General features: G+C 36.0%; 1 protein-coding gene across 2 annotated transcripts; it reads left to right on the forward strand.

Annotated features, from left to right (window-relative positions):
- Positions 1-3,003: 3,003 nt before the first annotated feature.
- On the forward strand, positions 3,004-13,851 carry mkxb (mohawk homeobox b). 2 transcript variants are annotated; one of them, XM_058755397.1, is made up of 7 exons: positions 3,004-3,126; positions 3,422-3,689; positions 4,787-4,934; positions 7,460-7,613; positions 8,015-8,338; positions 12,935-12,968; positions 13,052-13,851. In XM_058755397.1, the coding sequence occupies exons 2-7, from the start codon at positions 3,496-3,498 to the stop codon at positions 13,242-13,244; spliced, it is 1,047 nt and encodes a 348-aa protein (XP_058611380.1). In that variant the 5' UTR covers positions 3,004-3,126; positions 3,422-3,495; the 3' UTR covers positions 13,245-13,851. The 2 variants fall into 2 exon arrangements, with proteins under 2 accessions (XP_058611380.1, XP_058611385.1); XM_058755402.1 differs by lacking the exons at positions 12,935-12,968; positions 13,052-13,851 and adding an exon at positions 8,523-9,124.

The raw sequence follows: 13,851 nt of genomic DNA on the forward strand, positions 1-13,851 counted from the left end.
TAGACCATGTGGCCTATAGACATCAGCTGAAAGTTATTTTAGAGGCAGAGCAAGTTATTTTAGTGCATTTTGCAGAAAGATTATGAAGATAGTAAATGTTTTCTTTTGGAATAACGTGCAGGGTCAAGGGTCAATTATGATTTCGTATTGACTGCAAACCCAGTGCTTCATTCTTAATAGCGTCCAGTCTCTTCACCCACCAAAAATGATCCTGTTACTAATATGATCTTACAGTACGTTCCACATTCTGCCTTCTGTTCAATTTTTCCAGCCATTGCCATGACTGTACCTTGGCATTCGGGCTGCTTTTTGTCTGACTAACTGTGCTCACCCTGTGATTGTGGTATGAATTAACATTTCAATTGGCCCAAGTCGTGGGGGGAATTCTTCAAAAGATTTATATTAGTGGAATGGCAAAGGTCTAATATTGTAGGGATATCAATTACTTCACAATTTCTTGTGCGGTAAATGTACCCAGATGAGACTTCCTGTACGGCAAAAAGTAATGTACAATAAATAATGGTAAAAAGGGGTGAAGAATCACTTAATACACCAAAGTACAGTATTTCTTTAACATGACTGGTACCACAGCTTCATGTGCCAGTACCAATTTAATTCCGATTTTTATGGCGAAGCCAGTGACAAGGTAATCCGTACGTCTGGCTAGCTCCAGACGGAAATGTGATCTGTCTTGGCATAGTGCTTATTTAGATAAGACATGTGGAGTTGGTTATAGAGTCTGAGACAGAGTAACGCTGCAATAATGCTCTTCTCTACAGACTGTCAGTGATAGCCGGCTCTGGCCGAGAACCACTGCACATGGATACCGTGACCTTTCAGATCCACCGTTGCCGCCTTAGAACAACAGCTGCCCAATCAAAGAAATAGATGTGATTGCTAAAGCAACGTATGGCCAATTATATCGAGAAGCTATAAAAGAGCCAAACACAAATCACATAGGAACGGAATGTCCCATTGCTTCAGTTGCACCAATGAGAAAAACCAGTGCATTATAATAGCAAAGCCCATCAAACAGCATTAGTTGCAATTAATACGAGAACTGCTAGATGTACCAGACCAAACTGGAAACATAATAGCTGTTCTTCTTGTCACTTTCAAAGCTTTTTCCTTCTAGGATTATAAACTCAGGCCTTTAACAGCAACTATGCACACATTTCATGGGACAGTGCCATGTACCGCAGTCGTCATATTTTTTTTCCAGTTACATGCAATCCTATATCTGTGACCAAAGTCTAGGATTCAAAACAACAGATCAAGAGGGCGCTGCGACTGTTAACTGAATGACTCAAAAGGCGTGTGGTACATGTGATACATTCGCTGACACTGTTTCTATTCAGATCATTCCATGGGAATATAAAACCGATTTTGTCATTTACAGTACATCTCTCTGGGCTGTGCTTGTTTTATTGTGTGCTGCAGAGCATTTGTGGCTGTGGTGTTCGTGGTTTCGGTTTTGCTCTAATTGGTGCTATATTGCAGTAATCTCAAGTTGCCCAATGCTTTTTCATTGGGGCCTGTGAAGAAACTGCAGCTGTTTTTGTAATGTATTTTACAGCTTCATAACCATATATTCTCATTACATTACTCAGTATTAAGTCAACAAATACACTTATTAGAGCAAAGAAACAGGAAGTGCACATATAAAAGTACATTTTCCTGGAAAATCAGGTCAGAGAATTCCTGAAACATCCTTTATCCAAAAAAGAGTGGAAAAACAAGTGGGAATTAACCTGTGTCTTTTATGTGGAAAGTTTTGTACATTTGCAGTATTGTGCAACTTAAGCGAACAACTTGACCTTAACGTGTCCCTTCTTTTTTGTGTTTTCCTAGGTGAAAGAAAGGGGCTGCGTGTAGCTAGTATCAACAAATGTGGTAGCGAGGCTATCTCTGAGGGAAAGGAATTTATGGTGTGTGTTGTTGTGTTATATGCCTGGGCTACTGGAGAGGAATGTGCTGTCTGTTTTAAGGTGTCATATGGGGATGCTCTTTGTGATTACAAAAGCTTGAACTAAAACACCCCTACGTGAGCTCGGGTCTGAGTGGGAAATAAAGATTTCTCAATAACCATAATTATATGTAATTTAAAAATATATATTTGGTCATAAAAAAATATTTTTATTCTGAGCTCAATTTGAGGTGCCACTAAAGGCTAATGTGTTAAATGTATCAAATCGGTGCAAATCATCATAATTAAACTAGTGGAGTAAAACCTGGGGCTACTTCAGTTTTCAGCAAGTATTTTATATAGAACAATAAAAAATTTTTATTTTATTTATTTATTTGTTTGTTAATCTACAAAAAAAAAAAAAAAACATTTTGTAAGATTTAGATCCCTGGAATAATTGTTTATGATTAACATATTAATATTTCCTAACTTATAATGTTCCTGTCCTGTCTTTCCTGTGAGTGAGTGAGTGAGTGAGTAAATAAATAAATACATTTAAACTCAAATCAATATCTCAAGCCGAGCTTATTTGTTTATTTGGTAACCTCGAAATGAGCGGAAAATCTCCAGATTTATTTATGACCTGACCTAAATAAGGCTGACATTATGCCATTATTTATTTTATTTTTTTCACAGTTTTTACAAGAGGGGGAATAGTTAAGGTGAGTTTCATGAATTTATGTTTTCTTGAAGTTGTTATTTTTAGTAAAGACACTAGGCTACATAAAGTATTTTTATATAGCCTAGCTACTTTTCACTGTATTTTCTAACAAGCATTAAAAAAAGCGCCTGTTTGTGCTTCTCTGCTTTAAATCAGACAGTCCTAGTTAATTACCGGTGCTGAGCTGAGCCTGACCAACGCACCTATAAAATGTTATCCGTGAAATAAGCAGGTTACATATGAGAAGTCCACTGGAGATGATCCAGTCCCGCTTGCAGCCAGACGCACAGTAGCTGAATGGACACGAGCCCGCCAGACTCATTGGGAAAGACGAGATTCGCGCCGTATTCATGTTCCGGGGTGTCAAACCCTCTAGTGTTGGGTTGATATAGCGGAGAGCCGCAGTTGCTGAGCGCAGTGCTGTTGAATATGAGCAGATGGGATGGAAGACACTGAAATTAGAGTGTCCCTGTAGTTTAGCAACTAACAGGATAACTTTGTAAGTACTTTTACATTTTTAGTGAATTTTGCTATAGCTATTTAAGTTTACTTTTTTAAACTCGGTATTTAAATAATATTTAAATACTTTGCCCACTGGTCACACACACACACGCACACACACACACACACACACATATATATATATATATATTATTTACTGAATACACTGTATAACGCATTATCGGTGAATTATGTTGAATTAAATGGTAATTATCCTGTAGCCTACATAGCCTAGGCTATATGAATTTTTAAATCAGGAGAATAATTTCAAATAACAACCCATTCGTTCACAGGGGCATTATAACAGTATAAGGACGTTTCCTGGACAGTCTTTGGAGCTACATTGTCATTTGGCACATGGCAGTTAATGAATGCAGCGCGAGCAGCGATGAACACGGCAGTCTTCAGTAAGTTTGATCAGCTGCGCTTTGAAGAGAGCGGACAGAACGTGGAGAGAACCAGCAGAAGCTATTTAGAGGTGATTGATGGACAACATTCAGATTTACTGACCAACCACAAAGTGATGGGTGGCACTGAAGCTCTCAAACACAGGAGAAATGGGTATGTAGGCTATGTGACAGACAAAATGACGGTGCGTGAAATATTGTAATTGTGACTGAATGTGATTCACTATTAATGTAGCCAAAAAGAACGCAGCTTTTTTCATATTCTACCACCCCACATTAGTAAATATTCGCGAACAGTGTTGATTTATAGGCTACTTTTTATATCGCAAGTATTAAAAAATGTCACTGTTATCTCTGTTGTACGTGTAAGGTAACAAACCAGTTTTGTTCAACTGGCTGATAATGAGAAGTAGAATGATGAAGATTATTGAATATTGGCAGCAAGTGGTGGTTTGATGTACATGGTTGTTTCTCCTTTAATTTATAGGAAAGCAGTACAGTGTAGCCTAATACATCAACACTGGATGTGAGATATTTTTTACTCTTATTTGGATACTATGGGCCTAAAGACAGAGATGTGAAACTCAAACCCATACACAGTATAAGTAAAGTAATTGTGTTGACCAGTAGATACATCATATGTGTAAGGTAAAGATACAGTAGGGATGTTACACATACTTGGTCCACAGTGACATCTGCTGATTGTCTTGGTACTGGATATCCACGTCTTGGACATCGACTCTTTTCTTTTAAATGGTTCATTAATTTGCACTTTGTTTGTCTGCACTTTCTTTACAGCATCATTGATCTCTATTACCACTCATGTAAAATGTTTTGTTTATACACTGACAATGTAATCATTTGTGTTAATATAGTGTGGTGAGTGGTAAGGATGCTTTGTTGACGGTTTGTCAAAGCTTTGAAAAAGCAACTGTATCTGCCATTAAAAGTCATTTTTGTCAGCTAGTTTTGTACGAAGGATTACAAAGAATTATTATAAAATCAGCAAAGTAACTGAGGGGAAAAACAGATTTGTTAAGCGACAACATCTTGCAGTAAAGCTGACTGATGACGTATATATTCCATTAAATCATCCAGACAGATGGCTACAGATAACAATGTTGTTTTTTTGAAGAAATTAACAATTGTGTTTTAGTTTATAATTAATTATATGCAACACAGACATTGACATCTGTAAATCTGGAGTATAAAATTACAACTTTGCCTCTCTGTGTTGTTTTACTTGATCAGTGGAGGGAAGGTGCGACACAAACGTCAGGCCCTGCAGGATATGGCTCGGCCACTGAAGCAGTGGCTCTATAAGCACAGGGACAACCCTTACCCCACCAAGACTGAGAAGATACTGCTGGCTCTGGGCTCCCACATGACCCTGGTTCAGGTGAGGTCAAAACAAACACTGACACTGGATGAGACTGATATTTGATCAGATCAAACTGGGGTGGTTGTGAGGGAGTACTGGGATGGATTTGGCACATATTATGACATAAAAACAGGGATTTACAGAATGCAGAAGTGAGAAAAAAAAGTTTATTAGTCCTATAATTACATGTTTTACAAACAACTTACACAGCAATGTAAAATGGCATTTAAGCCACTGGTGGGTCACAACCGAAAAATGGGTAGCAAGTCTGTTCTGGTTTAAAACAATGCTAATGCAAAAAATTAATTGCAACTAAACGTATAATATAATAATAATCATAGTAAAAGAATTTTCAAAAAGATCATAAAACATTTCCCATAATTTTATATTTGACAATAAAAGCCACATGCCCAGTCAACGTCTACAAAAGTATAATTGTTCAAATTCATATGTCACTTGCTAATACTAATAAAATACTTAACTAGTTTGTCTCATTTGCCAGGTTGGAATTGCTCTGCTGTTGTTATTACTGCATTTGCAAAACATTTTCGTTTCAAACCTATGTCATTCTGATAATTGTGTACTTCGGTAGGTCTAACCAGTTCATATATTTTAAGGATGTCTGTGCTTCATTTTTTTTTACAATTCTGGTGTTATGGGTCATTAAGATATTTAAAGGCAAATCTGGGTTCTGATGCAAATCCAGCTGGTTTCAACATTGCCACTGATGGAAAATATATCTTTGCATTATCTATAGCAGGCATGGCCATACTGGTGTTTCATTTACTTGAAGGATTTGTTTAGATCGCTCCGCAGAATATTAACTGGATTTCAAGGACTCTGACTTGGCTAATATAAAAATACCAAATTCTTCCCTATTGTTGTTCGCTTCTGTGTTTTGGGTCATCGTTGTGTTGCATGAACCATCCTCTTTCAAGTTTTAGATAACAGACAGATGTGCTGAAGCTCTGCTGTATAATTTATTGGTACAACTTGGAATTCATTAGTCCTTCTGATTGTAAACTGTCCAGGCCCAGAGGCATCAAAACAGCCGCCACAATATATTCCCAGCATCATTTTTCACAACTGGGATGAGTTTTGGGTGTTGGAATGTTTAGTCATATAACTGTGTAGAACTAGATAAAAAATTAAACCTTTATCTTATCAGGCACCGTACTTTTTTTTTGGAGATGGTTTGTGGTTTCCTCTCATCTTTAGTGTTTTTCTAATGGTAAACTACCAAGTACACTGGTAGTCTGCTGAAGCAAGCTCAATCATGTTGAATTTCTTCAATTTGTAAACTATCGTCCTGATTATAGATGGACAGAGGGCAAAGTCTGGAAATTCTTATGCAACCCTTCCAGTCTTATGAACTTCAACAGGTCTCTTTCTGAGGTCTACTGAAATCTCTTATGATTGAGTTATATTGCACATAAACAGAATCTTCTCATGAAGAGTGGGGCACTAATGTGTTTTTGATACTGCAGAGCAGGTCAATCTAAATGCATTGAAATATCTGACTGTAGTATCCTTCAGGGTCACATACTTTTTCCATTGATGATTTTAAATGTTTAAATTTTTGGTCCAATAAATTTATGGCGCTGCAAACTGGTGCATGTGTTATTTGTTAAATAAGTCTGTATTTAATATCATGACATAGATGGAAAATCTGATATCATTTAGAATCCACTTAAGCAGAAGTTCAGGTCATTTTGACATGATCCTTGCTCTTTTTTTTTTTTTAGGAATTGCACTGTGAAGCAGGTCAGGGAAGACAGGTTTATGTGACAAAACATTACAATAACCAAGCGATATCAAAACATAAAAAAACTACCCCCAAATCAGCCTTTTACCAACATCAAGACAGATACACAGATTTCAGGATTTAAACGTTTATATTTCCTTTCATTTATTTAATTATTATTTAATAGCAAGATTACTTTTTACCATCTGAAAAATCTGCTAAATCCTGACAAAAAAGTCAATGTCACCATTGCCAAACACATTCTATTTACAGGGTAACTAGATGCAATACATTTCTGCAACGGAAGCAGGACAGGTGGGTTGCTTGAATAATATAAAAGTGCAAAAAAATGCATATAACTCACCTTGCTGATTTATGTATTACATGTAATTTCTGCTGCAGACACATCTGTTAATTTACTGTGAATGCATCATTGATGTAACGGGTAACAAGTCTGTGACCCCTTCTATCTAATGTCAGAAGTCATATTGGTAGGGTAGAAATATTCCATCGTAAAACACAGACAGAATATGTAATCGAATATAAATTGTATGTATTTGTATGTGAATATTATATTATATAAATAAAAAATAAAAATCTAAATATGTCAAATCTTCAAACTGCAGACAAAAATCAATCAATCTGAGGAGTTCCAGGGACAGCTAGCTTGACTGAAAACAAATAGATTATGTACTGCCTCATTTTTTTAACTGTTCATTAAAACATTACACATGTCCGTGCAAGCAAGATAAGCCAAAACGTGTTCCTGATTTAACAATTATGTGTTTGTATTTTTTAGGTCTCCAACTGGTTTGCGAATGCGAGGCGTAGGCTCAAGAACACAGTTCGACAGCCTGACTTGAGCTGGGCCCTTCGCATAAAGCTGTACAACAAATACGTACAAGGCAATGCTGAGAGACTCAGCATTAGCAGTGATGACACAACATCAGACGGTACGGATTTAGGGCATTTACCTGCTCTATAGACATTCTAATGTATTCTGGCCTTCAAAGACAAAATGCATTAATTGTGCCAACACTAAAAATGTGAAAATGATTTTCGAGGGGTGAGAACCAGAAAGGCGTAAGTGACATTTCACCAACTTTACAGGAGAGCCAAAACAAAAATGTTGCCATAGTTTGATCTGACTTTGTGTACTGATTTCAGCTGTTTATAATAAAAAATTGCACACTCATGGATGACAGTACTTTTGCCAGTAGAAAGAGCTCTTTAAGAGCTTTCATTTTATATATATATATATATATATATATATATATATCTCCATTTCACCAAAAATGTCACTTACGCTCTTCTGGTTCTCACCCCTCGTTTTGTATCTCTTTGTGTTCCACAGATGGGGAGAATCCTTTACAGATTCAGGCCAGCGAATCAGACTATAACAGACCCACGCACAAGAGCGTTATTCAGGACAGCAGAGGCAAAGGGGTGGGGCGAAGCACAGACCCCTTGGTTTGTGATGATTATGTATCTCCACCAAAATACAAGAACAGCTTGCTAAACCGCTATCTAAATGATTCCCTTCGGCATGTAATGGCCTCCGAAAAAGTTCTGGACTCTCGGAAGAGGAACCACTCTGGATCGTTTAGCTCCAATGAGTATGAGGATGATTTTCTCTCACCGTCATCAGACGCTGAGGCAAACTTCACCTACCGTACAGGTAAGAGCTGTCCCAAACTTTCAAGATTCAAAAATGTAATTAATTAAAGAGGATATTGTCAGGAAAACTTAAAACATTTTGATGCATTTCATCAGAGGTCTTCAAAACAGTATTGTTGCTTTTTTAGAAAATATCAGATTAAATGAAACCCAATGAATTGTCATTTTTAAATTAATCTTTGCAGACCTGTATGACTTTCAAAAGAAGATTTTTGGCAGCATTTTCACTCTGTTCTTTTTATGCACCGTAAAATTATGCGATACATCTCATGCTCTATATTTAGGGCTGTTTCCTATTTTATGACTTACTTACATGGTGTTTTTTCGAGCATAACAATCCGTGATCATCATTCAGATAAACTTCTTTTTTGTGTTCTGCGAAAACAACAAAATCACACAGGTTTTGAACAGCGTAGTTTGTTCTGACTAGCTTGTCAAACTAGTGGACAAAAAAAATGGAGACAAACACAATGAAAGATTTTGTGAATCAAATTAGAATTAATAATTAAATTGAATGTAAAGCTTTGGTTTCATATGGTTTGATTAGTGAGTGGAACGTTCCTGGACTCGTAGGTTATACGAACACCTGCTGATGCCTAATGAAAGAAAATGCTTTAGTGTTGCCAAAGGAGTTGAGTCTAATTCATCATTAACATAATTCCACCTCAACATTTCAAAATGTTCTACTTCTCTGTTTATTTTGCTCCTGTGCCCTTTTGGAATGGTCTCGTTTTGGGAAAATTAAGAAACGCTCTGCTTTTTTTATTTTTTCATTTATTATGAAGTATGAGTCCATAAAAACATGCAGGTGTTTGTGATGAAAGTAAGCAATCTAACAATGCAATCTATAACAATTTTATCCACAGTTATGTGCTACTACAGGGAACACATATTTTTACAACATTTGAGATGTTAAATTTACGTTTTATGTGGCCTGTAATTTACTCAGTTTGGCCTGTTCAGAAGAACTAGCTCTTTTTGCCTCTCTGTCCATTTGTGATTTTTGCAAAAGGACATTAATATTGACAGTAAAATACAAAGAGCAACATCACATTTAAAGACATTTAAAGAATGTTTCATGAAACTTAAAAAGAGATATTAAGGAGAATGAACAAGCTGTGCTTTTCCATACATTGACCAGCGGCCACCACTGGTTTAAATAAATAATATATGAAATAAATAAATACAATTATAATAATAATAAAATAAATTAATTAAAATATAAGAATAAAGAACCATAATAGTATTCATACAACCCTTCCAACTCTTATAAGTCTTCTACCATATGAAAGCTTTGCGTGAGGAAATTGATGATTGATTATTTATAAAATTGAAATGTATGATTCATTATTATTCACAAAAAAAAAAATGTTTAGCCTTTTTCACATGCTGTGTGACAGTCCTGCCTGACATTTCCTTTTGTATTTTAAAAAGAAAAATACAATTGTGTAATTTGGTAGTTATCAATAATGAGTCTTGGTAGTTATTCATTTTAACTTAGCTTGCTCCTAACTTGTCATAGTAAATGTATAAAGTAACAACAAAACTGTTCACTCAAACCCATTGTAAAAAGAGAGACAGTCAAGATATGAAGAAAACAGCTGGCAGCTGTTAAATTTTTGTTGCTTGTAGACTTGTTCCATTGTGATGTCGTCATTGCCATCAAAAAGATGATTAGCTGTAAATACTTTCTTCATTGATTTTGCATGTTGTGGTTACAACGAATCAGCCAATGCTGAAATGTCATTGTTTCACTGAAGCGTGCCTGTGACCTCGAGACACACCTTGCAGTTTCCTTAGATGAAAAACCGCTTGTTTTCTACAAAAATATCATAAAACAAAAAGGTCCATATTTTCACATAATAATTCCATTCTGCAGTTCAGAATGGGTCGTATGCTCAGCTACTGATAGCTGTAAGAATGGTGCTCAAAAGCTTGTGATAGAATTTTAAAGGAGACGAGGGAACATTTTCAAGTCTTTTGGCCACTATGAGTCACACAGGGGCATCCTCACAAGGCAGTGAATTGAGGTTTGACAAAAAAAAAAAAACAGTATAATATGTTGCATTTTTTATCATGTGAAAATTTGCAATATCGGGCTTGTTTTTGTCTTTTTAGCTAGAGTTGCAGTGAGAGATTTTAGTTGGAGTTGCAGTTTGTTTCAAATGTTAAAGTCAAATTGAAACACGTACTGACTGTCATTACTTTCTTAATGCATGTTCGTGGTCTTATTATGAATGGTTTGTGGTGTATTTACTCTGTAATCTTTCATTAAAATGTAATGAAACACGAAATACGCAAAGGACAAAGTTTTTCCATTTTCAGCACATTGTTGTCTTGTAAGCGTACCCTAAGAGCAAAACAGTGACTCTGGCAGGCATTCATTCTGCATTCATTCAGGCTTTTGCATTTAATCCAATCGACTTTTCATTGAAGATCCTGTTTTACTTGAAAATATATCACATTACAGAAGTAAAATGAGTTGCGAACAGCTATTTGTGGTGACTTTAAATGTTAGTTTGCTGAATTTTCCAGAATAAAACCATCATGTGGCACATAGTTGTAGATTACCTTGCCGCATAACCTAAATATTTTGCAATTTGAGAAGATTGTTTTTTTCCAGTTAAAATTAAATTAAAACCCATTTGTTAAAAAAAAAAAAAAAAAAACAGCCCAGTTTTATCTCTCTTTTTTCTAGATTTGTTTTATATGATCTCAGTTTATAGCTAATTTGATTTTGCTTAATAGAGCCCTCCTGTCCTGTACTGCCAGAGGAACTGGTGTATTTTCTTTTTGGTATGGTCTGGTGTATTTTAGAGGTTAAGTTGATCCAAAGCATCTGTGGACAATAGAAGTGAAGTTAAAAAGATGAGAGACATTCAGTAGCACAAAGGAACCAGAGCCAAATGATTTATTAATGGTTTATAGTAGTTCTTGGCACAAATACTGTTTAAGAAATCTGAGTTGGAGATGTTTTAGGCAAAGAATATTGAAAATAGCATTTTGTGTGCTCATGCCTGTCGTCCAATTTTCCCCCTCATAGCTCCCATAAGAGAGATTTTTCTTTACTGATCTCAATGCTTTCAGCAGAAAAGAGAGGCAGCTTTACTATTATAAACCGATTTATGTAGATACCGAACAAAGCACGTTATTTAAACCCATTCCAAAAGATGACTTTGAAAATAAATTTATAATGTCAATGAATGTTTAATGCAAATGGATGGATCTCAGTTTGTTTGAGCTGTCCTCCCTCATCTAACCAAACATGATGTTTCCTGTCATTCATTTCAATATCAAATAGTGTGAACGTGTTCATCTTCCAAATGGTTGTGAAGACAGCATATTGACTTATATGATATAGTTTAACTGCAAAGAAAACCTCACAAACGTTTAATGCTGGTTAGTTGCTTAGTCAATATTCTGTCTTCATTTACTCACTCTTTTTTTTTTTTTTTCATGTTTCACAAAAGGAGAAATTTTTAAGAATGTACCTGTTTCAATTGCAAAGAAAGGGAATGGAGCTTTCAAGCTTCAGAATGTTTTTGTGATAAAAGTATTCTAAACCAAGTCTTTATCTGAGGAACAAATCAAACTTTATTTCGACATCCTTGGTGCTTTGAGAGCCCATGAGAGAAATAGCACTTTCTGAATAATGAGTCATAAACAGATCTTTCTAATTAACCAATTAATCTGGTTCACAAAACTGATTCATTCACAAATCAGACATCACATGCCTTCAGAAGACATAGAATAAGGACTAATTCTCACTATTAACTTGTTTATTAGCATGCTTATTACATATAAAGCACATAATAATGCCTTACTCTGCATGACCATATTTTAGATCCCGTAATCCTACCCAGTACCTAACTTAACAACTACCTTACTAACTATTAATAAGCTGAAAATAAGTAGTTGATAGTTAATCATTGGTGAGAATTGGTTCCCAAACTAAAGTGTGACTGCACAAGTTGTATGAACTACTTTTATGCTGCTTTTACATTCTTTTTGGAGCTTAAAAATTTAAATCTACTGTGACAGATTGGACAAAATGTCTCCTTTTGTATTCCACAGAAGAAAGAAAGTCACATGGGATTGGAACGACATGAGTGTTAGTAAATGATGATAAAGTTGTCATGTTGGGTGGACTGTTCCTTTAACGCAACATCACGACCATTTAAGCAGTCATTAGCCAAAGGAAAAGGTGTAATATTTTTAAAAATGCAAATCAGTTGCAGAGTGGTGGAACAACGTGTCTGTTTCTGACACAGAGCAGATATGCTTTTTCCATCTCGAGAGCGCAGGGGAAGCATAATTGCATTTGTTTTGGCTGGAGCACATGAATGTAGCTGTAGGCACAGCCTCTTAAATCTCCCTGAGCTCGACAAACACCCACTTACTCACCCATGTACACACATGCACATGTGAAAACATGTTTACTCATCGGTTCCATCGATATGAGGAGAGAGTAGCTCAGGGATATTTCATTAGCAGCATAAATGATGTGCCAGCTTTTGGCCAAGTAGCTTTTGTGGCTGTTCTAAAATCCAGTTTGAATATCCAGTTTATAACTCATTTCACCAAACTGTATTTTCAGTGACGTTGGACTGTGGCACACGCCAAAGCGAGAGGTAAGAATGCCTAATGAATCATAAGGTTTTTAAATACTGCTAAAAACTCCTCATTAACCATTTCCTCTCCATTTTGGCAACAGCGGTGCTCGCAAAGGTGGCGGAGGAGGAAATAACGAGACCTACTGGAAAGAGCTCCATGCCGCCATGGCCCTGACCAACCTGGCCCAAGGGAAGGAGAGCTCAATGCCAGGCACCACCAGCTGTATCATCCAGAAGTCTTCCCATATAGCAGAGATTAAGACTGTCAAAGTGCCCATACAACCCCGACATTAGTGGCTAACAGACTGGACAGCGTTCTGTACTAGGTCATAATTGACCAAGACTACCTGAACACTTGAGTATGTACTACATGCAATAATGTTGTTGAAAATGATCCACAACAGCCTTTTCTAGGAGGAAAATACATGTTGACTGACCAACGTGCCTATTTTATTTTTATTTTTATTTTTTTGCCACTGTCTGATGAAAAATGACATAGTAAAGAAAGTTTCATGTGTGGACGATCACTACAACTAAACACAGAAGCACAAAAATTCTCATTCTGATTTAGACTGTCATGATTTCTGAAATACAATTTTTGTCAGTAGCTAAAATGTAATATATTCATATATATATTCAGTTTTTCTAAGTTATATTAATTTTATTTTTAATTGACACAGGATTATTGTCATCCTATGGCAATGGCATATACATGTGGATTTTTGTGTTTAAGTATGGCATATAGAGGAAGTTTCTTTTTCTTTTTTTTTTTTTTAATATTCTATCTCTGAGTGAAGCAAGCAACCCTTTTTTGGAACAAACCTTTTGGTTTGTTATTGGATAGCTTTTAAGTTCATTTTGGCCATTGCCTGTGAAGATTATCATGCAAAATTCAGTCAGA

The sequence above is a fragment of the Onychostoma macrolepis genome, chromosome 02 (genome assembly GCF_012432095.1).
Source record: "Onychostoma macrolepis isolate SWU-2019 chromosome 02, ASM1243209v1, whole genome shotgun sequence".
Lineage (NCBI taxonomy): Eukaryota > Metazoa > Chordata > Actinopteri > Cypriniformes > Cyprinidae > Onychostoma > Onychostoma macrolepis.

Excerpts from the sequence above, each read along its gene's own strand:
- mkxb (XM_058755397.1), top strand. The coding sequence starts at position 3,496 with ATGAATGCAGCGCGAGCAGCGATGAACACGGCAGTCTTCAGTAAGTTT. Across the intron at positions 4,935-7,459 it reads CCCACATGACCCTGGTTCAG|GTCTCCAACTGGTTTGCGAA; the intron begins GTGAGGTCAAAA and ends TGTATTTTTTAG. Across the intron at positions 7,614-8,014 it reads TGATGACACAACATCAGACG|ATGGGGAGAATCCTTTACAG; the intron begins GTACGGATTTAG and ends TGTGTTCCACAG.